The following is a 23391-nucleotide window of genomic DNA, read 5'->3' as shown; positions in this document are numbered from 1 at the left end:
ATGAACACTCTCTTTACGAGGGAAGGAAGAAGCGACGACTACGACCTGTGCTCGAGGAATCCAAGGATTAAAATCCTAGTTTATTTGATGAGCGGGTTTTGCTCTAAGATCAAGCCAAGGGATCGTCAGGTTGAGTGTCTTCGCTCTAAGGATCTTACGAAGGGAAGGTAATTTCCTAGGTTCACCAAAACTCTCAGCTTAAGAATTATGTACACCTTTGGGTACATGGATAACACACGAAGATCCAGACCTATTGCAAGGAATTGGATGAGAGTTTGTTATACTCTCTTGAGCGCCTTTTTGCACGCAAGGATAGTCCGACACGAGAATCTCTATTTGAGATGTGTTTGGTAGAAGGAATTTGAGTTTCTCTACGGAGAAGAGGTTTTTTGATGGTCGTTGATCATTGAGTACGCTATGTGCTTTTACCATTAGAGTAGCAACTTTTGGTTGCGGTATATGTTTCTCCATGAGCAGGTCAAGTAGCATTTACACGCTGTTGGAATAAATTCGAACTAGTATGTTCGTAAGAATATAGTTCGCCAACCGTTTCAAAATGGTAAGAATTCAATATGGGAGAACATCCCTGAGAATCAAAGAGGGTTCGCTCTATTGTGAACCGGGTTTGAACGTACGTTCAGAAAATGCTATGGCTAGAATCCTATTTGCCTGAGATTTTGCAAGGTGTCATTGATGCTCGCAAGGTGAATCATTTTTTATGATTCTGTAAGAAAGAGACTCTAATGGGCGTCGGGAAAACACTGTTGGTGGTAATAACGTGCAGGAGGATAAGATTGGAAGGAAGTGCCGCCGTGCACAAGGAATCTTCGGATTAGAACCGTCCGCCTACGTTGAGCGATAGTCCGGAACAAGAACTTTCTTTAATGTTATCGCAAACTGTGTTTGTGAAAGAAAGACATCGAGCTTAATGCTCTATGACTTGGGCATTCCCTATGTGGGAGGACACAAGAGGTTTAATACCCTCTGGACTAACAGCGTAGGATTATGCGCAAGGACATAGACCTAGATTGATTTCTAGGAGGATTATTCTTGTCGGAATTGAGAAGGTGGAATTGAGTTAACAGATTCTCGGATGAGGAAACTGCCAATCTGTTGGACAGACGCGAATGACGAGTTCTTACATGGCTCGTAAGTTTGATGATTGGTGAAGGATATCCTCGAGGTACTAGAGGAAGGACATGAACTCGAAAGGTAAGTATTGAATTATTGAATTTTTGTGTAATTTAATTTCTAAGTTCTCTTTTGAGAAAGGACTAGCTCAACTCACCATTGAGAAAGATTTGAAATTTTCCGGTTTCTCCCCGGCAGTTCAGTTCGATCTCTACAGTTGAGGACAACTGTTTATAAGTGAGAGGGATGCTGCTAAATTGGCTTTATCTGATAGAAAAATAATTCTAAATGAATTATTGGATTTATAAGTGAGAGGGTTTTCTCGCTTGGAACACCAAGGAAAATTAATTCTAAATGAATTATTGGAATTTAAAAGTGAGAGGGTTTTTCTCATTGGAGACATCCGAGTATAGAGTATTCCTAGTGCGTCATTCAAAGTAATGACGGGAGCACTGTGAACGGGAATATCTGTAAGGCCACCAGGAACGGGTACTTCTGATGCGTCACATCGGATGGGTGACAGGGAGCATCGGAAAGAAGTATCCGACCATCCGGGAACGGATATCTCTGATGCGGCATAGGATGAGTGACATAGAGCATCATGAAGGGGATTGTACCGTAAGTTCGGTAGGAAAGGACTAGGTGATGGGTATTCCTGATGCGTCACAAGGTGGGTGACGGGTGCATCGGAAAGGGGATATCCATAGTCGAGAGGAAATCCGAACTGGAAAGAGGAATACGCGTAAAGATGCAAGCACAATAATAAAGATGGGTTCGAAGAAGCTTTTCTTAAAAAGAAGAAAATTTTAACGAGTTTTCCGGGAAGAGCAGACGCTTTCCCGCGAGGAATCTATGTTTGCAGTGCACTTCGTGCATGTGGTTGCATCCAGGGACGCCTGGGAAGTGTTGTGAAAAGCATTGTTTTAAACTTATAAGGTTTTATTGAGTTTTGGGCCAGGTTCAAACCAATTTTAAAATATGTCGGCCGTCCACTTAATAAGTGGGCAGCCACTTAGAAAATAAAGCAACAAAACCAGCTCGCGAATTCTCTCTCTATTTCGGGTAGAACAATGAAAAAAAATGAAAAAAAAAAAAAACCCGGCCGCGATCTCTACGCGAGCAGCTATTTGTGCCGTGGCAAAGAAGCTATGAAAGCACCACATGCCCTCATTGAAAGGGGGTTACCAACGCAAGCAAGAGAAAACTCTGCCACCAGAAGACGCGAGAGATCGCGAGACTAAGAAGCACGGAAGTCGCTTTTCTCGCGCAAGAGCGACATGTATCTATTGTGGATTCGCCATACAAATTGTTGTCGCGTGTTTGCGTGTGTGTTTGCAGGTACTTCATCGCGAAGGAGAAGCGAGAAGGCTTCAGCCTACGCTTGGGAATTCCGGGAACGGAATTCGGAAATGGTCTGCGGAGTCTCGAGTCCGAGTACAGACGGAAAAAGGATTGAGAGCTCGTCTCTCGGATTTCCCTTATGGGAAGGAACGACCATCGAGTCAGAGATTTAGAACGGAGGGGTTTTCTCCGGTTCTTGTGCTTGTAAAAAGATTCTCCCTAATAAAGGATTCTCTTTAAGGGGGGGGACCAGCCCATCTTCTGGTCCCCAGTACTGTGTCGATCTTCTCACTCTCTCTCTCTCTCTCTATTTATTTCTCTCTATATCCTTTGGCTTCAGTATTAAGTGATAAATTCTATTTATCCGAGTATATTTTATATTGTTATGCGCTCTCGTTTGTGACACCATCACATGTAGGGAAGAATCAAAACTTTTTTTTTTCGAGCTACCGTTTTTCTCAGAGGCAGCGCCATACAGTGGTGGATGTCTATAGCTACCAAGCCGCATACTCTAAGGACTTGGCAAGCTTTCAAGAATTTTTTGCTTGTAGTTATATACCTTCAGATATCTTTCTTCGCAGTGTAGCTTCTGGCACAGTGGGGTATCCTGAAATGCTTGCTACATAAACCCTAGCAGAATATGACTTGAAATTTTTGGACACCTCGCAATAGGTGTCTCTTCTCCAGCTGATAACCTTCGAGGTGGAGTGAGATTGCTATGTCTTGGGACTACCATCACGGGCACAGGGACACTGTCTATCCAAGAGCTGATGGACCACGCTACAATCGGCTATGACCTTTATGTAAGGAACCTAAACATAATTTTTGGTGCAAGTTTGAGGATGGAAAATCAATTGACTTTTCGAGCTCGACTGATGTCGAGATTGCTTTTTAAATTTAAACGTGTTTGGTGATCCTATTTGGAATTTGTTTAAAATGGATGGTATCTGTTTTGAACCTGGCTTGGTGCCAATTTGAGCTGTTTGACCTTGGTTTGAATACTGGTTTCAATGCTTGGTGATTTACTCCCGGGTGGAGTAGTGAGAAATGATGTTTTGGTATTGTCTGAACCTTGGAACGAAGTAGACGCGATGTCTCGGGAGTGTTTTGTTGTATGCTGGAAAACCTCTAAACGACACAGACGAGATGTCTGGGGAGCGTTTGGTTGCTTGTGTCACAAGACGGGCACCACGTGCCAATAGAAAAGAATAGACTGAACAAACTTTTAGCACTTCAGTAACAACTGAACTGAAAGAGAGGATATGACACGTGACACGGAGTGGCATAATTCCACCCCAGAGAGTATTTGCCCCAAACCTTGGCGCCCCATTGCATCAACATAGTACAAGCCGGTACTCGAGACTCTGCACCTTCTCCGGGAAGCAGGCTAGAGAATGAGCCCTAACCTCATATTTAAAGGCCCTTGGCATGAAAAGCGGTTTTACATGAAAAGCCTTCAAACTCAAAAGCTTCTGGTCCAAAAGCAATGCCAAAAAGTTGCCAGCGTAGATCACGGAATTCCGTACAACAGTCATCACAAAACGCGGAAATCCATACAGCCTGCCACGTCATCATGTTCAGTGCAATTTCCGGAATTCGATCGTACAGATACCACGTCATTAGTATTGGCGCAAGTCTTTCTCTGTGTGTGGGGTCCTGCTTTATTTTATTCATTTATGTCACTTGGGGCCCCATTGGACGGGGTCCCCATAAGTTGGTAGGACTTCTTCTTCTGTTACTTGATCTTCTTAGGGTTTAGGCCCCTCGGTCGACATCTGCAAGTTCGCTCCTTTCTTCAGGGCTTTAACACGTCAGCAGTTTGTGACAGCTTGAACCTCCAAACAAAGCAGGCTACGGTCTGGGGGGCGTTTGGTTGTAAAAGGCCTCTATATCTATCGGCCCAGTAAATCAAGAGCTCCAATCTGAATGAGACTCCTTACTGGATGAGATTCTTCTGGGAAGCCAATGACCCAGGAAATCAAGAGTTCCAATATGAAATGAGACTCCTTATTAGATGAGATTCTTATGGGAAGCCAATGACCCAAGAAATCAAGAGCTCCGATTTGGAATGAGAACTGATTGTCCCTTGGGAATGACCCTCGGATTTTTTTTTGGAGCTACCTTGAGTTGTTTTGCAGATATGCTGTAATTGTGGACGATTACTTTCTTTCAAGAAGGGGGGATGTCACAAATTGTTGACGTGTCAAGCCATTGAAGAACGGAGCCAACCTGCAGATCCTGGTCGAGGAGCCTAAACCCTAAGAAGAAGAAGCAGAAGAAGTCGAAGCATCAGAAGAAGTTTTACCGACTTTCAAAGTCTTGCCGAGTGGCCTATTTTTAAAGAAGAGTTCCCACCAACTTATGGGACCTCGTATGATAGGGCCCAAGTGACATAAAGGCATTAATATAAAGCAAGCCCACACACACGAAGAGTTGATGATGTGGCAGCTGTACGGATTTTTGCAATTCGCGTCGACATGATGACACGGCAGGTGTACAGATTCCGTGATTTACACTGAGCAGCTTTGGGTGGCAGCTTTTGAGGCCAGATGCTTTTGAGTTTGATGCTTTTCATGGTCAAGGGCCTTCAAATATGAGCCAAGGGCTCATTCTCTGGCATGCTCCGCGTGAGTTGCAGAGGATGGAGTATCGGCGTTGTACAGAGTTCAAGTAATATAAAGAAATACCGAAAGGGGCGCCAAAGTTTGGGACCAATGCTCTTTTGGGGTGGAATTCCGCCACTCCCCGTCCCGTGTCATCTATCTCTTTCAGTATAGTTGTTATTTGAAGTGCTTAAAGTTGTTCACTCTGTTCTTTTTCGTTGGCACGTGGTGCCATCTCCCTTGACACGTCACTTGAGAGAAACTGAATTGAACACAATGTGAGAGAGAGAGAGAGAGAGAGAGAGAGAGAGAGAGAGAGAGAGAGAAATGAAATGAAATGAAATGTTATATTAACGTCTTCAAAAGGCCAGAGTGACCTATGAGACCAAACTGATACAAAAGTGGTGAATCTGTTACAATGTCTGAAAAGTGTGAAAGTGTGAAAATAAATGCGAAAAACTAAATACAAAATATTAGATAAACTTCTTAGGAGCATTCTTGGTGTCTGGCTAGAATACTTCTAATCCTTTGTTGTAATCTCCTCCGATGAAGTGTGCTTCTGCATCTCGGTCGTGGTCGTCTCGATTTCCTAAGCTCAATCGCCCTGTCAATGAGGGTGCCTTTGGTATGAATGTGGGTACTCCTTTGTGCTTGCTGCTGGCCTCTTACTTCTCCTTCCATTCCTGCTTCTCTCGATCCAAAGAAATCTGTGATCTGCCTCTGAGGCTGTAGTGCTCTTTGTCTTCTCATTAGATTATCCCTGTGCCGATGTAGTTCCAGTAGGTACAGGCCTAAGCACCTTTGATCTTGGTATTGCATGACTCTATCTAGAGGTCCAAAGCCTTCTTTAAATAGGCAATGGAAACGCCCACGTATCTCATATATATATATATATATATATATATATATATATATATATATATATATATATATAGAGAGAGAGAGAGAGAGAGAGAGAGAGAGAGAGAGAGAGAGAGAGAGAGATGAAAATGAAATGAAATGTTATATTAACATCTTCAGAAGGCCAAAGTGACCTATGAGACCAGAAAGTTACAATGTGGTGGATCTGATACAAAGTGAGAGTAACAAGATGACAAAATGACAAAAAAACAAAATAAAATACTATGGAATCCTAGACTGCTGAGTGTGGACTAAGCCGCTAAAACAGCTAGCTGGGATAACTAGATCACAGGAGTTCCAGCATCGGTCGTTGGCGGATCTCATCAATCTCCCCCATGGTCAGTAGTCTGACCGGGCGTCGTGCATGTTGAGCCAAAGTGACCCAGATCCTCTACTGCAGCCTCTGTCGATGTTGTGTAGTCCTCCGCAGTCGTGGGCGTCTGGATCTCCCCAGCTCAGTCGCTCGGTCGATCAGTATGCCTCTGGTGTAAAGTGATGAGCTCTGTTGTGGTAGTAACTCCTCCGGGTGTCCAGTGGCAGCTCTAAAGAAGTCTGTGATCTGTCTCTGAGACTGGCTAGTCTTTCCTCTCATCAAGCTCTCTCTGTGTCTGCGTAGCTCGAGCAAAAACAAACCCAGGCATCTCTGATCCTCATACCGCATGACTCTAGAGAATGGTCCAAAGCCCTCTCTGAACAAGCAATGGAAGCGGCCTCGTATCTCATAGTAGACGGGGCAGTGGCATGTGTAGTGCAACTCTGTCTCAAGCTCGATGTCACACAGGAGGCATGTCCTGGCCTCTGCTGATATTCCGCTGTATCTCCCAGTTTCGATCCGCAGCTGGTGTGAAGATGTGCGTATCTGGCCAATAGCACATTGTATCCCATGAGACAGGTGAGTGTCCATGTATCTGGGCCTCATCACAAAACCATCCTTCGTAAGCTGGAGGAGATGCTCTCTGTAGAAAGCCATCTTCGTGCCTAGCTCCTGTACTGGCTGTATCCATGTCCTCTTGGTGTCTAGCTGAGTCAAGTCCTGGCAAATGAGCCTGGTGATCTCGGATTGTGTAAGAGTCACAGAGGGCGCATCCAGTGAGTACTGGAAAGGAGGCAATCTGTCTATGCTGAACCCATGCGCCTGAAACCATGACGTCATCTCCCATACCAGCATGTTGTATCTCCCTGCACGGCTAACTGTCGAGAGGACTCAAGTGCAAGGCGTGCATATCTGTCTCTGGGAAGTTCCCACATGCTGTGTATGAAGGAGACAGATCTGGTGAGCGCCTCAACCACCAGTGGGGAGGCAGCTAGCTCTGCTCGTATAATAGCATGTGGTATTGAAGTCTTGGCCTTAATGAGCCGCGAGATCATAGAGACCAGAGGCTTCTCCATGTCCCCCCATCCATCACTGCGGCCTATCCTCCCGTGATGGTCCAGTGAAGGTCCCCACAGCTCCATAGAGCAATATAGAGGCCACCAAAGTGTCAAAGAGCCAGAGGTTCGTCCGAGGCTCCTGAAACTGAACCTGTGAACACATCTTTTCCAATTTACCCAATGTTGCATGGGCTCTGGTCAATCTAGTCTCTGCTGCCCTCCTCAATGAAAATGCTGGTCCACTGAAAACCACTCCAAGGTAAGTGTAAGCATCTGTATACTCCACCTTCTTCTGTCCGTATGTGAAGGCGGGCGCTGACCTCCTGATCCACTGTGGGGTGGTATAATGTATTAAAAACCATGACCTTGGTTTTACCAAGGTTGACGGACAAACCACTTTCTTGGGCAAACCTATGCAAAGCATCCAGGTGACGTTGCATCCCCTCCGGAGAGTCAGAAATCAAAACAATATCATCAACATATAACACTAGTGGAATCCATGTCCCCGCTAGCTGTGCACCTCTATCACCATCTCTCTCAATGTAGTCAGAAACCTCATCTACATACATACCAAATAGAGTAGGAGAGAGCGGGCAGCCCTGCTTCACCCCAATAGTGGAGTAAACCGGTGTGGATAGACCGTGGAGTGCGTACCTGCCCCACTACTGACCTGTATAATGCCATGACCCCCCAAATGAGCTCTGTGGGTACTCTCATCTGCTGTAATCTGCGCATCAATCTCGCTCTGGGCACTGTGTCAAATGCTTTACGGAAATCCACAAAGCTACAATAGATCCGTCTCCCACGCGATCTGCCCTCCTCAATGATGGCTCTGAGTGTCAAGATATGGTCAAGAGTAGAAAAACCCCTCTTGAAACCTGCCTGCCCGGCTGTGCGCATCCCCTCTCTCTCTGCCCATCTATTCTTGAGCTGCTGCTCAAGAATAGATGCATACAACCGTGCCAATGTGTGTCCAATCATGATAGTGCGATAGTTCCTAGGCTCCATAGGGTCTCCCGACTTGAAGATAGGTACAATGGTAGATAGGCTCCAGGTATCAGGCAAGCCCTCACACATGGCACGGTTAAACATAACTGCTAGAAGCTTTGCTAGTAAATCTCTGGCATGCATGAAATGCTCAGCCACTAAGCCATCATGATCATATGCTTTCCCAGTCTTCATCCTGTCAATGGCCTTCCTCACCATCTCAGCGGTGAAAAAACCACATGTGTGCGGGCATGGATCGGGGGGGTCGGGAAGGGGGGGCTTCTCAGGAACTGTGTACAAAGATGATGCATACTGGCCCGAGGCCTCTGTAGAAGTGAGGGGGTGGGGGAGTGCTCATGAAAGAGCCTCCACGCCTCACGTGAGTCCTGACTCAAGAATAGCTGGTATAGATCCTGCTCTAGGCGAGCCAAAAATGCCCTCTTCTTCCGCCGCACTAGGCGTCGGAAGTCAATCTGTGACTGCCTATGCGTGATGTTCCCCAAAAGCACCTCCCTCTGAAGTCTAGCTCTAGTGTCCCGGCATTCCTCATCATACCAACTGTTCTGGGGCATGCTCCCTGAACGGCGTCTCTGCTCAGAGAGAGAGAGAGAGAGAGAGAGAGAGAGAGAGAGAGAGAGAGAGAGATGACACTGCATGTTGGGTTCCAATCACCCTCAAGGGCCCCCTTGCTGTATTGCTAGAGCGAGTACTTGCTGTGATTACTTGCATAAATGCTGATACATTGGCTAGATGCTTCATATTGAGTGCTTAATGTTGAAGAATTGTAAAAACGCTAGGGCTGAATGCTGATATGAAACGCTAGGGGCTGATGCTAATGTTGTTGGTGCTGATGCTGAGGATACTGGATGAATATCTGTACCAGTAGCTTGTCCACGTGGCTCAAGTGCAATGCGCAAATGACACACGCAAAACATCATGCGAACCAAATATGGTCTTTTCGACTTGACAACCTTGGCATCTATGTGCATTAATATGACAAATCTATGAATTTGAAAAGATAAAGTACTTGGTTTGTTGATGGTATTTACCGAAGTCGTGGCCGCTATTCACCATCTCCATGCACTCTAGATTTGGAACCATCAAGCATCTTTTGGCAATCCAATTCCACACCATAGACATCTTAATTCGGTATTTGAAAGTCACCATGGGAAACCATTGTGCCCTATATAACTCCATTCACACCATCAACATCTAAACATGCAAGTCAACAACATCCTCTTGAATGGTAGAATCTTGCATATATCATTATCTGTCAAAAAGCTTTCAATTGTTGCTTCCTACAACTCTGTATAAGGCATAGGTGTAGATTCTTCCTTGATATCTTCCATTACATTTGTCAATTCCAGAGAATAAGTCATACAAACAGACTTATGTATGCGCAATTCCTTTATGTGGATGGTAACGTTTATCTAGAGGGGGTGCAAGATAACTTATTACAAAGCGATCTTAACTTATCACCAGCTGTTGGGGTATCTTCATTGGTTGAATCATATGCATGTCACGTATGTAAAAATGTATCAATACTTAACTCGTCTTCGTAAAGGACTGAACGTCTCCTCATAATCAATGCCATAAGTATATGCGTAGCTCTTTGCTACCAATCTTACTTTGTATGTGCTCTTTGTGCCATCTGCATTGTGTTTCACCTTGTAGGTCTATTTATATCAAATCACATTCCTTGCTTTTTGGCAATGGCACTAACTTCTATGTCTAATTAGCATCAAGGACATCCATTTCCTCATTCGTAGCTTGAATCCATTTGGGATCTCCAACAACCTCCTCAAAACAAGTAGGCTCTACATCTAGCACAATCTTCGTAATAAATACACGATGGTGAATTACATGACTATCATAAGTCAATCTTTGCACACGATTCCTTTCTTTCCTGGCTCTACGTGGTCAAGAATCTTTGCCAGGTGCATGCATCCTTTGTTTCATTCGGAGTCTTCATAGAAAGTATACCAAACACGTCATCAAGACTGTGCTCTGACCACTTGAATCACCGTCATCATGGCTTGCACTCAAATTTGGCATCCCTAGGGCATCATCAACCTTTCTTTTACCCTTCCTTGATGCATTTGATGATTTTGCAGGACTTCCTCTTTCACATAAGCTGCCACTCCATGGGTTCTTAGCATTACTTCAACTAGGTGACCTTTGCAATCCTCTCAAAATCTATGATTGTTTACTTGCATTTTCTACACCCGCATTATCTTTTACATCAGCGTACCAGCTCTTCAACTCATAAAAAACAACATCCCTATTGATTCTTCTTTTGATCCTCGGTAGAAAAAGTCTTGACTTTGCCATTTTCCTTGAATTTCGTTTAGAAGTGCAGTTGATTGATTTGAGGCTATTGATGCAGCAACTTTGACATGGGGGTGCCGCGCTTAGAGGTCTCCCCCAACGCAGGCCACTCCTTCTTACAGCCAAAGTGTTATTGTAGTTCTTCACAAACTTCTAGATGTCCTCAAGTGACGCAATGGGATTACACAAGACCTCGTTCTGGTACGCCAGGGGCAATCAAAAAGGAGGTTCTTGAATTCTTGTGTGTAAGTGTCCAGAGTCCTTATCCATCTCCAACTTGAACAATTTCTTGTAGCATGTGAACTTGTCAACTTCTACAAAGCAAGCGGGAAAGACCGACTAAAAATATGAGGGCAGCAACTCCAAGGTTCATAACAAAAGCTGTCTTTTACAGCCTTTAGAGCAAAGCTGTGTGTTTTTACTTATAACATGGGCGGCCAATGTTTTCCTAACATACACTCTTTAGTTTACTACTCAAGCGGGACGATAAGAGCCCGGTTGTGAGGTGAATGGAAAAGTAACAAGGGAAAAACCAATCTTTGTGAATACCCAAGTTGACTGAGGTTGTAACCGGGCCAACCATGTGTAAGCCTTGCCTTGTGGGATGATTTTTATCTGACCAATGGATTGAGCATCAGTACAGTGGTACAAATCAAAGTAAGCCGTCCATTTTGGTAGCCATGAATCAATGGTGGTTTCTTCACACTCCTTCCTCTCCCCTTTCAAAGAGTCAAGATGGAATTGAGGAGGCAAAGTGCTCATGGCCACTGGCAGAAACGGGATCGGTGTGCTGCACGAGTTCATGAGTTGTCGTTCCATCTCTTGCAATTGGCGTTGAAGCATGGGGACAAGAGATGTGTCAATGGCAGGAGATGGAGAAGGAGAGTTCCTAGGATAATGAGTGCGCATGTGTGGAGTTGGGAGGAGATAGTGGCGTCTCCTCCATCGGTTGATGCACCATAGTTAGAGAATTCATAGTACTAAAATTTTTGGGGCTAGGGTTTGGATGACTAGTGAGTATCTTAATCCCTCACAGTACGAGTACTTTGCCCGTGAATGAAGCTGCCCATGTGAGCACGCAACTACACACGACCAAGCATGCTGTCCGCAACGATGCCACATCACTGGCTACTTTGCAACCAATGCCGCCCTGCATACATGTGTGAGCAATACCGACCTCAGCTGCGGCAAGGTTCTGCCCAGCCTCTAGGTGGGCAGCCCCCATGCTGCATGCGTTGGAGCAGCCAAAAGCAACCAGAAAGGACCACCTTGCCTTAGTGCAACTAGGCTGACCTATGAGTGCAACCTGTGCTCCCTCAGCATTTCCCAACACGGCACGAGCCGCCACCCCTTGGCACACGATGCAGCCCTTGCTGCTGTGCACTGTGTGCAAAAAGGAAACTCAGCAAGAGATAATTGGGTATGCTGCAGAGTGCATCAACCACTGGGTGCTGTGTGTAAGATTACCAGGCTTGTAAAGTCCAATTCGCTGTTCACCAGTGGGTAACAACAAGAAGAAGGATATCTCCATGGACGACAACTCCATCCGGCCATCAAATAATAATGTTAAAAAATTATCTTCTCTTCTCTAGACTCAGCTTGCAAAACACACTCCAACAGTGAAATCCTTCTCACTGCACACTTGGAGAGTGCTGCCCTATCCTCGGAGTGGCAGCTCCCAAGGACACCCTCCTAGCACGACTGGTATCATAGACGACAAGATAAAAAGAAAACATATCAAGTGTCCATGTGAAAAACGTTAGCATCAACCTCCACACAGGAGAATCCATGCAAAGAACGAAAAGAAACTAACCATAGTCTATAGATTTCCACCATCAGCTAGCATGTGCCCCTCTTGCTCTCTTGTCATGCTAGTAGCGTTCCCTACCACCCTATGCAAGAGTTTAGAGAGCCTATCAGGCTAGGCCATCGCTGCCTCATGAGCTTTGATGGGTTTTTGCATGTTGCCCTATCAAATGCATATGAGGAAGAGGCTCTGATACCATCGTTACCCTCTCATTGGATTTATCCTGCGTACGACATGACACAAGCCATACTCACTCATAGGCAAGTGTAGACAGCGGACAGCGGGCTTACCTCCCACCAGAGAGCCAAAATGGTCTTGGGGGCTTGTAGCCAATGGGCCAACCTCAAACCTCTACCACAAGTATTGGTGTCCCATACCACCAAGCTCACACCAATAAGGGTCTGTGGGTAGAGTTGCTGAGGGCCTAGAGTCCAAGTGTGGTGATCACACAAGATATCTCACAAGTGAAACTTGAGACCTATGTATAGGACTCACTTAGAAAGTGGCCACGTTCAAACTTCACGCTTGGTCGGACATAACTCAGGTGCCCATTCAGATGTTTGGGGACGTAACACTAGGGGAGAGGTAGCCCATTGAGCAGTTTCAACAACCAATAGAAGGATCTTTTTCATAAAAAATAAAACATAAAATCTAAAGGATGCGTTAGCCCCTATTTACCTGCACCAAACATGGAGTTTGCCTCCCTTCATCTCACAAGATTCTCAACTTGGACATGTTGTCTGTGCTCTCTTAGGCAGCCTTTGTCCTTCTGCATCCTTCCATGGATGTCACAATCACAATCTCCATAAATTTCAAAGGTGATCGAACATTGCAATCTTAACAAAAAGTATCGGGCCATCTACTCTGGTTGAGATTGAGGTATAGCTCTTGTCAAAGGGGGTATCATGGGTGTTATGCCATAGTTTTGTTGATCCAAGATACCAACACACCCTACAAAAGACAAAAGTTCCCTTTTTGTTACCTCTCTACTTCTACGTGTTAACTCCATGGTGATTTGGGTAAGGCTGTCCCTCAAAAGGTTCTTGTGATTGCCACAATGCCATGGATTGAACAAGTATGTTTAAGGTCGCATACATTCGATTTTTGCAAATGTTTAAAATTGCATTTTCTGTTATGTTTTGCATTAAAGCTTATACCGTGTGGATTTTCTCAGTCTATGATATTACCTATCTTGGATGCAATAAGACACAAATTTTCAAGTACAGATAAAATCAAATTGTTGGCTAGTCTCTAATGTAATAATTACTGCCTGGTTGTTCTTGCAGATAAAGATAGGGAACTTCAGGAAGCCCAAGCAGAAATTAAAGCATTAAAGGTTACTGAGCGTGCCAGAGAGAAAGCACTTGAAGAGGTGTCGTGTCCGTCCAATCACCTCAGTTGTTGAACAAGTCTTACATTCTTCTTGTTTGCTTGGTGAAGCATCTTTCATCTTCTAGTTGCACCTTTTAATTTCAAAATTTGTTTTCAAGGAAATTTTTGGCTTTCAGCTAGATGATGAGTTGAAAAAGGTAGAGGCAAAGCTAAAGCAAACAGAGCTCCTCCTAGAAAACAAGGTGGATTTGGATGAAGCATCTCAACTTTTCAATTTTTTGTGCTTTCAAGAATTTCAATTTAAAAATCTGAATGTTTTGCTGTTAACATGTTGTACTAAAACCTTGATCGAGTGACTTGAAGTAATTAATGAAATGAAATGAAATGTTTATTAACTTCTGCAAAATTCTTTTTCCTAATGTATTCATGTATGATGCTTCAGAATTTGGAAGTGAAAAGGATTAACGATGAGAAGAAAGCAGCACTAGCAGCTCAATTTGCAGCAGAGGCAACACTAAGGAGAGTCCAAGCAGCACAAAAGGACGAGGATATGCCTCCAATAGAGGTTATCATCGCACCTCTTGAAGCCGAACTGAGGATTGCACGGCAAGAAGTATCTTCCATTCCCTTTTACTGCTATCCTTGTCTATACTCTTTAAGCTGTGAACCCAGCTAAAATGCATTTTCAATGTTCTTGTGAATATTTTTAGGTTGCAAAGCTGCAAGAGAATAATAGAGCTCTTGACAGATTGACAAAATCAAAAGAAGCCGCCCTATTAGAAGCAGAAAAGACCATTCAAATCGCTGAAGTCAAGGCATCCATGGTAGATGACCTTCAGAATCGAAATCAAGAGCTGATGAAACAGTTAGACATTTGCCAGGTGCTTTTCCTGCGTATTAAAGTCATATTTGCTACATCTATGTCTCTTTGTTTTGGTTGGTGTGTTATGTAATTGTTTCTTTAGCTTTGAAAGGCCAAATTTTTTCTCATCAAACGTTCATGCATTGGGCAGGAGGAGAACAAAATCTTGGAGAAGATGCAACGGCAGAAGATTGCTGAGGTTGAGAAGTTGAGCACAACTATTGCAGAGCTTGAGGAAGCTGTCCTTGCAGGGGGCGCCACAGCAAATGCTGTTCGAGAATCTCGGCAACATGTTAATCTTTTGATGGTGAGAGGCTATTTTGCATTGGGAATACTAGTGAGATTGAGATACTAGGTAAGATCTTTATTTTTTATATACATACATCAAGAAATATTCCTAGATGAATCCAGGATAAGCCCAGATTCACCCTTAAAGGAAAGTGCAAGGGATAGACCCATGGTATCACTTACAAGACAATATAACTATCAGCTCCATCATGCATAGTATTGACTAAATACCGCGACATCCCCACTAATGTCGTTAGTGCCCAATAGTGGATGTAGAACTAGGTACTAACATATGCTCTCAAAGACAACACACCATACGCACACACATTTTTTTTCTTTTTTTTTTGTAAATCTGCTTTGATTACTTTACTGGTGGGAAACCTCAAAGCGAGGAAAACCCACGAAAAGAAGGGATAAGCAGAGCACTATGAGGCTCCGAAAGCTAGAAGCAGTCAAAGTAAATCCTGTAGGCATCAAGAATGATGTCTCCAGCATCATAAGCAAAATGTAGTGCTTGACCAAGAGATAATTTGAAATAGGGAAAGGGGTCAACATAAGTGCCTTGGAACATGAAGGAGTTTCTATGATGCCAGATGGCCCACAGAGTCCAAAATCTGATCCAGGTGAAGAACACCGCAAACTGAGAATGCTGTGACTGGAGCACCCTGAAAAGCCAAAGTGTCTGTGAAAAGAGCCAGAAGTAAAACGCAGCCGAAGAGCAGTCGGCACTTGCCGAATGAAGGCTCCGGAGTGGCGGCAACGCCATAGCAAGTGTGGCACAGTCTCCTCAGCTGCAAGGCATCTGGGGCAGTGGGAAGGCGCAATATGCCGAGCATGTAACACACTGCCAACAGGTAGAGCTCCCACCAAGCAGCGCCACAAGAAAACACGTTTCTTCAAAGGTAGATGACTCTGCCAGATGCGAGACAACGTGCGTTGCCACCACAAGGAGGACTTGGAAAGCAACCATAACTGATTACCATGATGCACAATCCATATATCAGACTGAAGGATGGCATATACACTGCTAGCCGAGATGCAGTCCAATCAAGTAGTGGCCAGATTCCAATCAGAGAAGCGAGAGTCCACATCCAAAGGAGGAATGGGTGAGTGATCAGCAAGCATCCTTTGAATTTCCCGCCAGAGAGGAGAATAGTGAGGACCCAACCGAAAGCGGGACACTGCATCAACAAACGAAAGAACAGAACCCGAGTCATCAAGCACCTGATGCACCTGACAGATTCCTTTTTTGGAAAGAAAATATGCTTGGCGAGGAGACCGTTGAACCAAAGTCGAAGCGAAGGCCCTGCTCCAATGCAGATTCTCCGAACGAAGAGAGTTACGCACATCGGATTGTCGACCATTCCAAGCCAAATGCGAAGTGACAACCTTCCAATCAACAATGAGAGAAGAAGTAAAGGGACATCCAGGAATGTGTCCTTCAAGCTTCCCAAAAACAACATCCCAATAAGTCAGTTGCCAATGACCAAAAGCTGGGGGGACAATGTGCGTACACAAATGTGTGACCATGAGAGCCCAGGGTTGCTGCCGCTCCACCAAAACTGGCAACAACATAGCTTTCCGAGCCAAGAGATGACATCGCAAGTCCAAAATACTTAACCCTCCGAGCCGCTTGGGAGAACACAGCTTATCCATAGAAAGAAGTCGAAGACCCTTCTTGGTAGACGAGGTCTGCCAAAAATGCTCTAAAATATTGGACATGAGGGACTGCAAGCGCAACCGAGGCCACGATAACAAAGGCAAGTAAAATTGCACATAAGCCACAAGGATGCATTGAACAATCCTGAGACATACATGAAGTGGCCACATGGACAACTTCCAATAATTCAACTTGAATGTAGGCGTTGGAGCACCCAATCCAGTTTCTGCATAGCCGATACATTCCAACCCAACGGATAACCCAAATGGCGAACCAGAACATGTGGAGGAACAATCTCCCAAGGCCACAATATCTTATGCCAATCACACTCCTTCAGAGTCAATAGCTTGGATTTACAAAAGTTGACTTTGAGACCTGCTGCCAATCCAAACAAGTGAAGAGTATGCATAATTTGCTATACATCATCATAATGATTGTGAGGCATAAACAAAGAGTCATCCGCATAGGCCTGACCAGCAAACTGTCGTCCCGAAGGTAAAGTCAGGCCATGTAGCCTACGAGTAAAAGTCAAGGAATCCAAATACATAAACAAGGGGCGAGTAGCGATCGCATAAAGCAAAGCACTCAAAGGGCAACCCTGCCTCACCGACCGTCCCAAAGGCCAAGATTCTGAAAGAGATCCATCGAGCAAGCCTGCAAAAGTGCTATGTGCATACAAGAAAAGCACGACACGGGATATCCTAGGCCCAAATCCCAAGTGTTGCATGGTATCCGCAATATAATCCCAAAGAATAGTATCAAATGCCTTTTCAATGTCAACTTGCATGACCAAGACATCCTGTCGAGTATATTTTGCATATTCCATACCAATGATAACATTAGCGAGGTTATCAGTAATTTGACATGGTGGAATGAAGCCGTATTGGGATTGATGCAAGCCTTCATGAAGAAAGCACTTGAGTTAGTTAGCTAGCATTTTTGCCAATAATTTATATACCACAGGCATGAGTGTCATAGGCCGCCAATGAGGGAATTCTTCACACAATGCATGCTTAGGTATCAGCTTGAGCAAACCTTCTTTCCAAGAGGAGGGCAATTCCTGTTGTTCCCAAGCTCTATTCATCATTGAACAACAGAGGCAACTTCAAATAATCCCAGAAAGACAAGAAAAATTCCACAGAGAGACCATCCCAACCAGGAGATCTCCATCGACCCAAATCAAGCAAGCTTGCATGCAATTCCGACTCGGTGAAAACAACTCTTGAGCCTGCCGCATCGAAAGGATGGGAATAACATGTGACGCGCTTGGCAAGCTTCTCTTGAGAGAGAAGAAGGGACAGCAAAAATCTTGCCATAATGAGAATGCAGGGCTAGTGCTAGCTGTTGTAAAGTGGATGCCTACTCCCCTGATGGTAATTTAACTCTCCGTATATGTGAGGATTCTAGGTACTAATCCTCTATTAAGTACTTAAACTCATGATTAAGACTTAAGAAACTGAACTGAACTCAAAGAAAGACTTAAGAAGACTCTGTGTTTGATTGATTGAATGTGTGATACAAGGGCTCCTTATATAGGAGACGAATAGACACAAATGAAAAGACACGTCTCTTGGTGAAGAGACGTGACTTTAGACGTAAAGACACATCCTTCGGCGAAGAGCTGCAACCATTGGGCGAAGAGTCGCACCCGTAGAGCGAAGGAGTGTGACCAGTCGTCGAAGGAGTGTGGCTTTTGGCGAAGAGGCATGTCCTTTGAGCGAAGAGTCGCAACCATCCAAGCGTAGGGGTCCTCCTTGGCATGGCACTTCGCGTATCTGCATCAATGAGTAAGTATTGTAATGTAGTTAAGTCACAAACGTGACATTCCCTCCCTCTTAAAATAAAACTCAAGGTAGTTGTAGAAACTCCGGGAGGAGGAAATGTATTGTTGTTGTGCTTCTGCATCCAAAGCTCTTTTTGTTAATTCCCACGTCATGGCACTGTTATTGATCATGACTATTTTGCCAAACTGAAAACTGATCATATCTGCAACTTGTCTCATCTTTTTCAAAAGTATCAGTATCACGTCTGCAACTTGATTAGTGCTTTTGTCAAAGTCATTTGTAACTTCAAGCTTTGTCCAATAAAAGATTGAATCTGTATCAGCTTCAAGTGAAATTGGTAAACTGACTTGCGTTTTCTGTTGAGTGATGACCACTGGTTGGAAATTTGTAAGGTATTCCATTGGTTTGTTTGGAACAGTAAAATCCTCCTGAAGGGATGTTGTAGACTGAGACATAGTAGTGTTTGGAGGTACGTCTATCTGTAAAGGTTTATCTGTGAAACAAGTTGTGTCCAAATATTCAATTGCAGCGACTGAAGTCGTGCTGCAAGATTTTGTATCCGTTTTATCCTTTGTATCATTGAAGGTAAGAATTGGTATCTTCAAGTTTGAAGAATTATCATTCACCACAGCATCAGTTATCTCATCAGAAACAAAGACTTCATTCTGCAAGGGCGGTGACAAGGCTTTTGTTTTTGCCTAGACCACAACCAAAGAAGTTGTGTGCGTTTGGGATGCCACACATGAACTAAAATCTCTTGAATCTTCAGCTTTATTAGCGGGTATTAAGGCTTCCACAGTAAGAGGAGCATGGCATGGCTCGCAAGGGGAAACTTGTCTAGCGTTGTGGTGTTCACGACCGAGTACTTGACTAGGGTCGGAAATATGTGTCACTATGTGAGCCCACTTCGAAGAGGTTGAATGCTCTTCAAGGGGAGATCTTCTGAAAGCTTCATGTTGCTGCTTTTGCCGATGATCATTTTGAGGTTGAGGCTTGTTATAACAGTCATGCTGCAAAGAATGTTGCTTTTGAGCATGTTGTTGCTGAAGCAAAGTGAGTTTGTGTTGGGTTGTCTCTGAAGAAACATGCTGAGGGTGAGACATAGATTGTTGAGAAACCGTCGAAAATTGTTTGATACCAAAAGGTTGTTGCAATTGTTGCCGGAGAGCCTCCAATTTCACTTTAAGTGAGGAGATGTCTTGTTCCAAGGCGGCTACCCGATGCTTCCACAATGAGAGGTGAGAGTCCATACTCGAGCATGAACCGTTAATGAAAAGGAAGGCTTTGCTCGGACGCCAATGAAAGGGGTTCCTTCTTGTTGAGGGGAATGAAAATTGTTCACCACAGAGGGGGCTGAAAAAGAATGTAGTACTCAAGCATTAAAAAGGGAGATTGATAACCATCACTCCTGGGAGGTAAAAGTGGCGAAGAAGAAGATCATTCGGTGCTGAAAATTGAAGTATTTTGCTGCTGTAATTTCTGGACAGCCATGCAAATCCGCCTTCGAGAGCACACCGCGAGCCCACATCACGCGCAAGGAGGGGGGGGGGGGTTTGGCTGGTGATGAGGCGCACCCAAGGAAGGGAAGGGGGGTTGGTTTCTTGCGCGCAATCGAAGAGGGGAGGGGCTGATATGCTCGCGCGTCAAAGAGGGGGGCTGAATTTTTTTTTAATTTCTGTTTCGCGTTTTTTGAGGTAGGAGAGAGTGCCCAATGGTTAGGTTTTAAAAAAAAAGTCCAGGGTCACTTTTTTTAAAAGAAAAAGGTCATTTCCATGTGAAAGGGCATGTTTTAAAAGTTGTGTCCTTTCGAAGGGGTGCATCACTTGGAGAGGCTCCGAGAGGGTAAAAGGGACATGGGGGGGCTAGTTTGAGTACCTCCACGCGTCACATGGGACAGGGCACCGCCATCAATGCCATGTTGAACCTCCGAGACTTTAAGAGAGCATCTTGCATTACACTAGTGTTGCTCGAAAGTGGTAATTTAACACATGTGCGGGGGGAAAAGAGGGAAAAATCTTGGGGATTTCAATCGTTCTCCTTCTTCCATACAACTCCGGGAAGGGGGGGGGGAGAGGGTAGCGGCGAGGGTGAGAGGCTCACAACCTTCGGGTCTCGGGAAAAAATTTGCTCTGATACCACTGTGAGGATTCTAGGTACTAATCCTCTATTAAGTACTTAAACTCATGATTAAGACTTAAGAAACTGAACTGAACTCAAAGAAAGACTTAAGAAGACTCTGTGTTTGATTGATTGAATGTGTGATACAAGGGCTCCTTATATAGGGGACGAATAGACACAAATGAAAAGACACGTCTCTTGGTGAAGAGACATGACTTTAGACGTAAAGACACATCCTTCGGCGAAGAGCTGCAACCATTGGGTGAAGAGTCGCATCCGTAGAGCGGGGGTGTGACCAGTCGTCGAAGGAGTGTGGCTTTTGGCGAAGACGCATGTCCTTTGAGTGAAGAGTCGCAACCATCCAAGCGTAGGGGTCCTCCTTGGCATGGCACTTCGCGTATCTGCATCAATGAGTAAGTATTGTAATGTAGTAAGTCACAAACGTGACAGTATAGCTTGAGACTGCGTGGAGTGATGCAAATGTTGGAAAAATTGTCTAGAAGAACATCCTTTATCTGCAAAAGCCTGCTGTCGAGCTCGAGTCTGCCATTTGGCCAATTTCCTCTCATCATTGTGTCGTAACATAGCGCGAGCAGAAAACAACTCAGTCACTTGAGTGCCAGTAAGAGAAGAATGATTCGCCAAGTGCATCAATCTGCTACAAGCATCCTTTGCCTGATTAACCTGTTCCCTTAATTGTGACAAATAATCCCTGCCATAATCCTGGATAACACATTGAACACGCATAACAAAGCGGAACCAGGCTATGTCCATATCAACATACATCTGGGAGATCAAAAGCGGGATGATATCCATAATCATAGCGCGAAAAGGCTCATGCTTGAGATAAGCATTATTGACATGCAGAAGCCTCTTCTTGGGTAGGCGATCATTGGTATCAAAGGAGCCAAATCGAAGTTTCAAGCATATAGGAAAATGATCCGAAAGACACATAGCATAATCAATCCTCATCTCGCATACAAAGTCATCATACTGTTGCATGTGAAAAAGATACCAACGATCCAGCCGAGCACGATACATAGATTGAGCATTATGTTGAAAAGTGAATCCTGGATCACTCGCATGCGATAAGGGCCACAAGTCAAGCCCATCACAGGTCAACATAAATTGATCCCATGATTGCCGTACTGTATGAAGCATGTGAGAATGCCCAGTAGTGTTATCTGTAAGGTTTGGTGCATTATTAAAATCCCCACAGAGAAATGCATTGGAACACCAACAATAAGAGGAGATAGCACTCCACAACCGTGCCCTATCTGCAGAAGCTGTGTATGCATATAAGCCTCCAAATTCAAAAACTTTCCCATTAACAATACATTGGATGACCATCCATCTCCCAGCCGGATCATTGAAAGCCAAGGTCGGGAAGAGTTCGTGTCGAACAAGCATAAGCACGCCAGAATAGCCAGTTGATCCTGCATAAGCTATCCAGTAGCCCACAAAGTAAGAAGGTTGTCCTGCAAATTGATGTTGGTTATGCTCCTGAAGAACCACAATGTCCGCTTGACATGTATGTACATAGTGCCAGGGTAGCCGCCACTTATCGTGATTGCATAAACCACGCACATTATAGGAGATGCAATTCAAAGAACTATGCATTCTGATATGGTATATACAGTGGGCGAGAAAACAAGAAAATGGGAGAAAACTCAAGTGTCAGTGCCCATCGACACATCCTCCCAAGTTGCAGGCACTTGAGGAGGTGGGTCAAGACCTGGACCCGGATGATTGAAAAGAATGGCACCTTGCGATGAAGAGGCTTCACCTGTAACAACTTCCTTGTAAGAGCGGACCACCTTGTCACCAGCTTCAACCAAAGAAGTGTTGTTATTACAAGGGAGTTTTTTATGAGCAACATTCTTCAAAGGGGGCACATAATTACGGGAGGATGCCGGAATACGGGCTGCAGCAGCTTTAACGGGTTTCTTGGGCACCATCCAAGTTTGAGAGGTTGAAAGCTGTTCTTTGCCTTGTCTTTAACATTTGGAGGAACAGAAAGTGCAGATAATTGTAATTGTTTCCCTTTGCCTTTATTGGCCCCGACTGTCGGAGAGGAGGCTGAAGCACCTTTGGTTTGAACCTCAGCAGAAGATTTCGAAGTTGAGTGAGGTTGAAAAGTAGGAACAACTGAAGGCGGTAGTTGCAGGTTTGGTTCCGGACATTCGGACTGCATATGACCAAATTTGCCACAGCAGAAGTAGGAATTCATAAATTTGCCCCATTTAAGCTTAAATGGACGCTTGCCAACCACTGCATCCCCTGAATCGATGGAAATACCTGATGGTGTGGGGATATCTGTGTCCCACAGAATACAAAAACGGTTTGTGGTTGCGTCCAGCTTAGGAGGGCAAATGACTTTGCCCAAGTGAGCAGCCAGCAAAGGAAGAAAGTGACGCCAAGTGCGAGGAAAATCGACCACCTCAACCCAGACGGGACACTTGTGATGAATGAGACTCTGATAGTCCTTGGTGAGAGCCCAGGGCAGTACATGAGTCATCTGCGTATTGAAGAAAAGAGGAGACATTTCAAGCAAAGCATCCCGAGTATACATGTCGGCCAGCAGACTTCATAGAACCCTCGCGCGCCAAAGTAAACCCCTCGGACAACTTGCCGTTTGAGTAGGAAATCAACCCATTGGTCGACATCCTATGCCGCAGGCATTCTTCCCGGGGAAAAAAGAATCACCGCATTAAGTGCATATTGAGCAACAGGATCCATAAGCTCCTGTATAGGGATGCGCACTTCCATGACGGGAGCGGATCCTTCCCAAGCTTGACGTGCATCCTGGAAGTCCTCATGCAAACATTCTTTGATAAGGCTTAAAGCATCCATAGCCGAGGATTCCATAGCTTTGCGGC

The 23391-nt window shown here is 44.6% G+C and overlaps 1 protein-coding gene across 12 annotated transcripts in view; it reads left to right on the top strand.

Annotated features, from left to right (window-relative positions):
- The window catches only part of LOC147433966 (microtubule-associated protein 70-1-like), an 89381-nt gene that overhangs the window by 6799 nt on the left and 59191 nt on the right, over positions 1–23391 (top strand). For all 12 annotated transcript variants that reach the window (XR_015185329.1, XM_086490592.1, XM_086490594.1 and 9 more), the window contains 5 exons: positions 13755–13840; positions 13977–14042; positions 14243–14413; positions 14511–14681; positions 14814–14969. Coding sequence is in view for 11 of the 12 variants with exons in the window: in XM_086490592.1 (XP_086346718.1) it covers positions 13755–13840; positions 13977–14042; positions 14243–14413; positions 14511–14681; positions 14814–14969 (650 nt within the window). In the remaining variant the exon portion in view is untranslated. The remainder of the gene's footprint in view (positions 1–13754; positions 13841–13976; positions 14043–14242; positions 14414–14510; positions 14682–14813; positions 14970–23391) is intronic.

This window comes from Adiantum capillus-veneris, chromosome 19 (genome assembly GCF_014529385.1).
Source record: "Adiantum capillus-veneris isolate H3 chromosome 19, ASM1452938v2, whole genome shotgun sequence".
NCBI lineage: Eukaryota > Viridiplantae > Streptophyta > Polypodiopsida > Polypodiales > Pteridaceae > Adiantum > Adiantum capillus-veneris.
The sequence above is the reverse complement of the archived record's forward strand: the minus strand, read 5'-3'. Positions and strand labels throughout refer to the sequence as shown.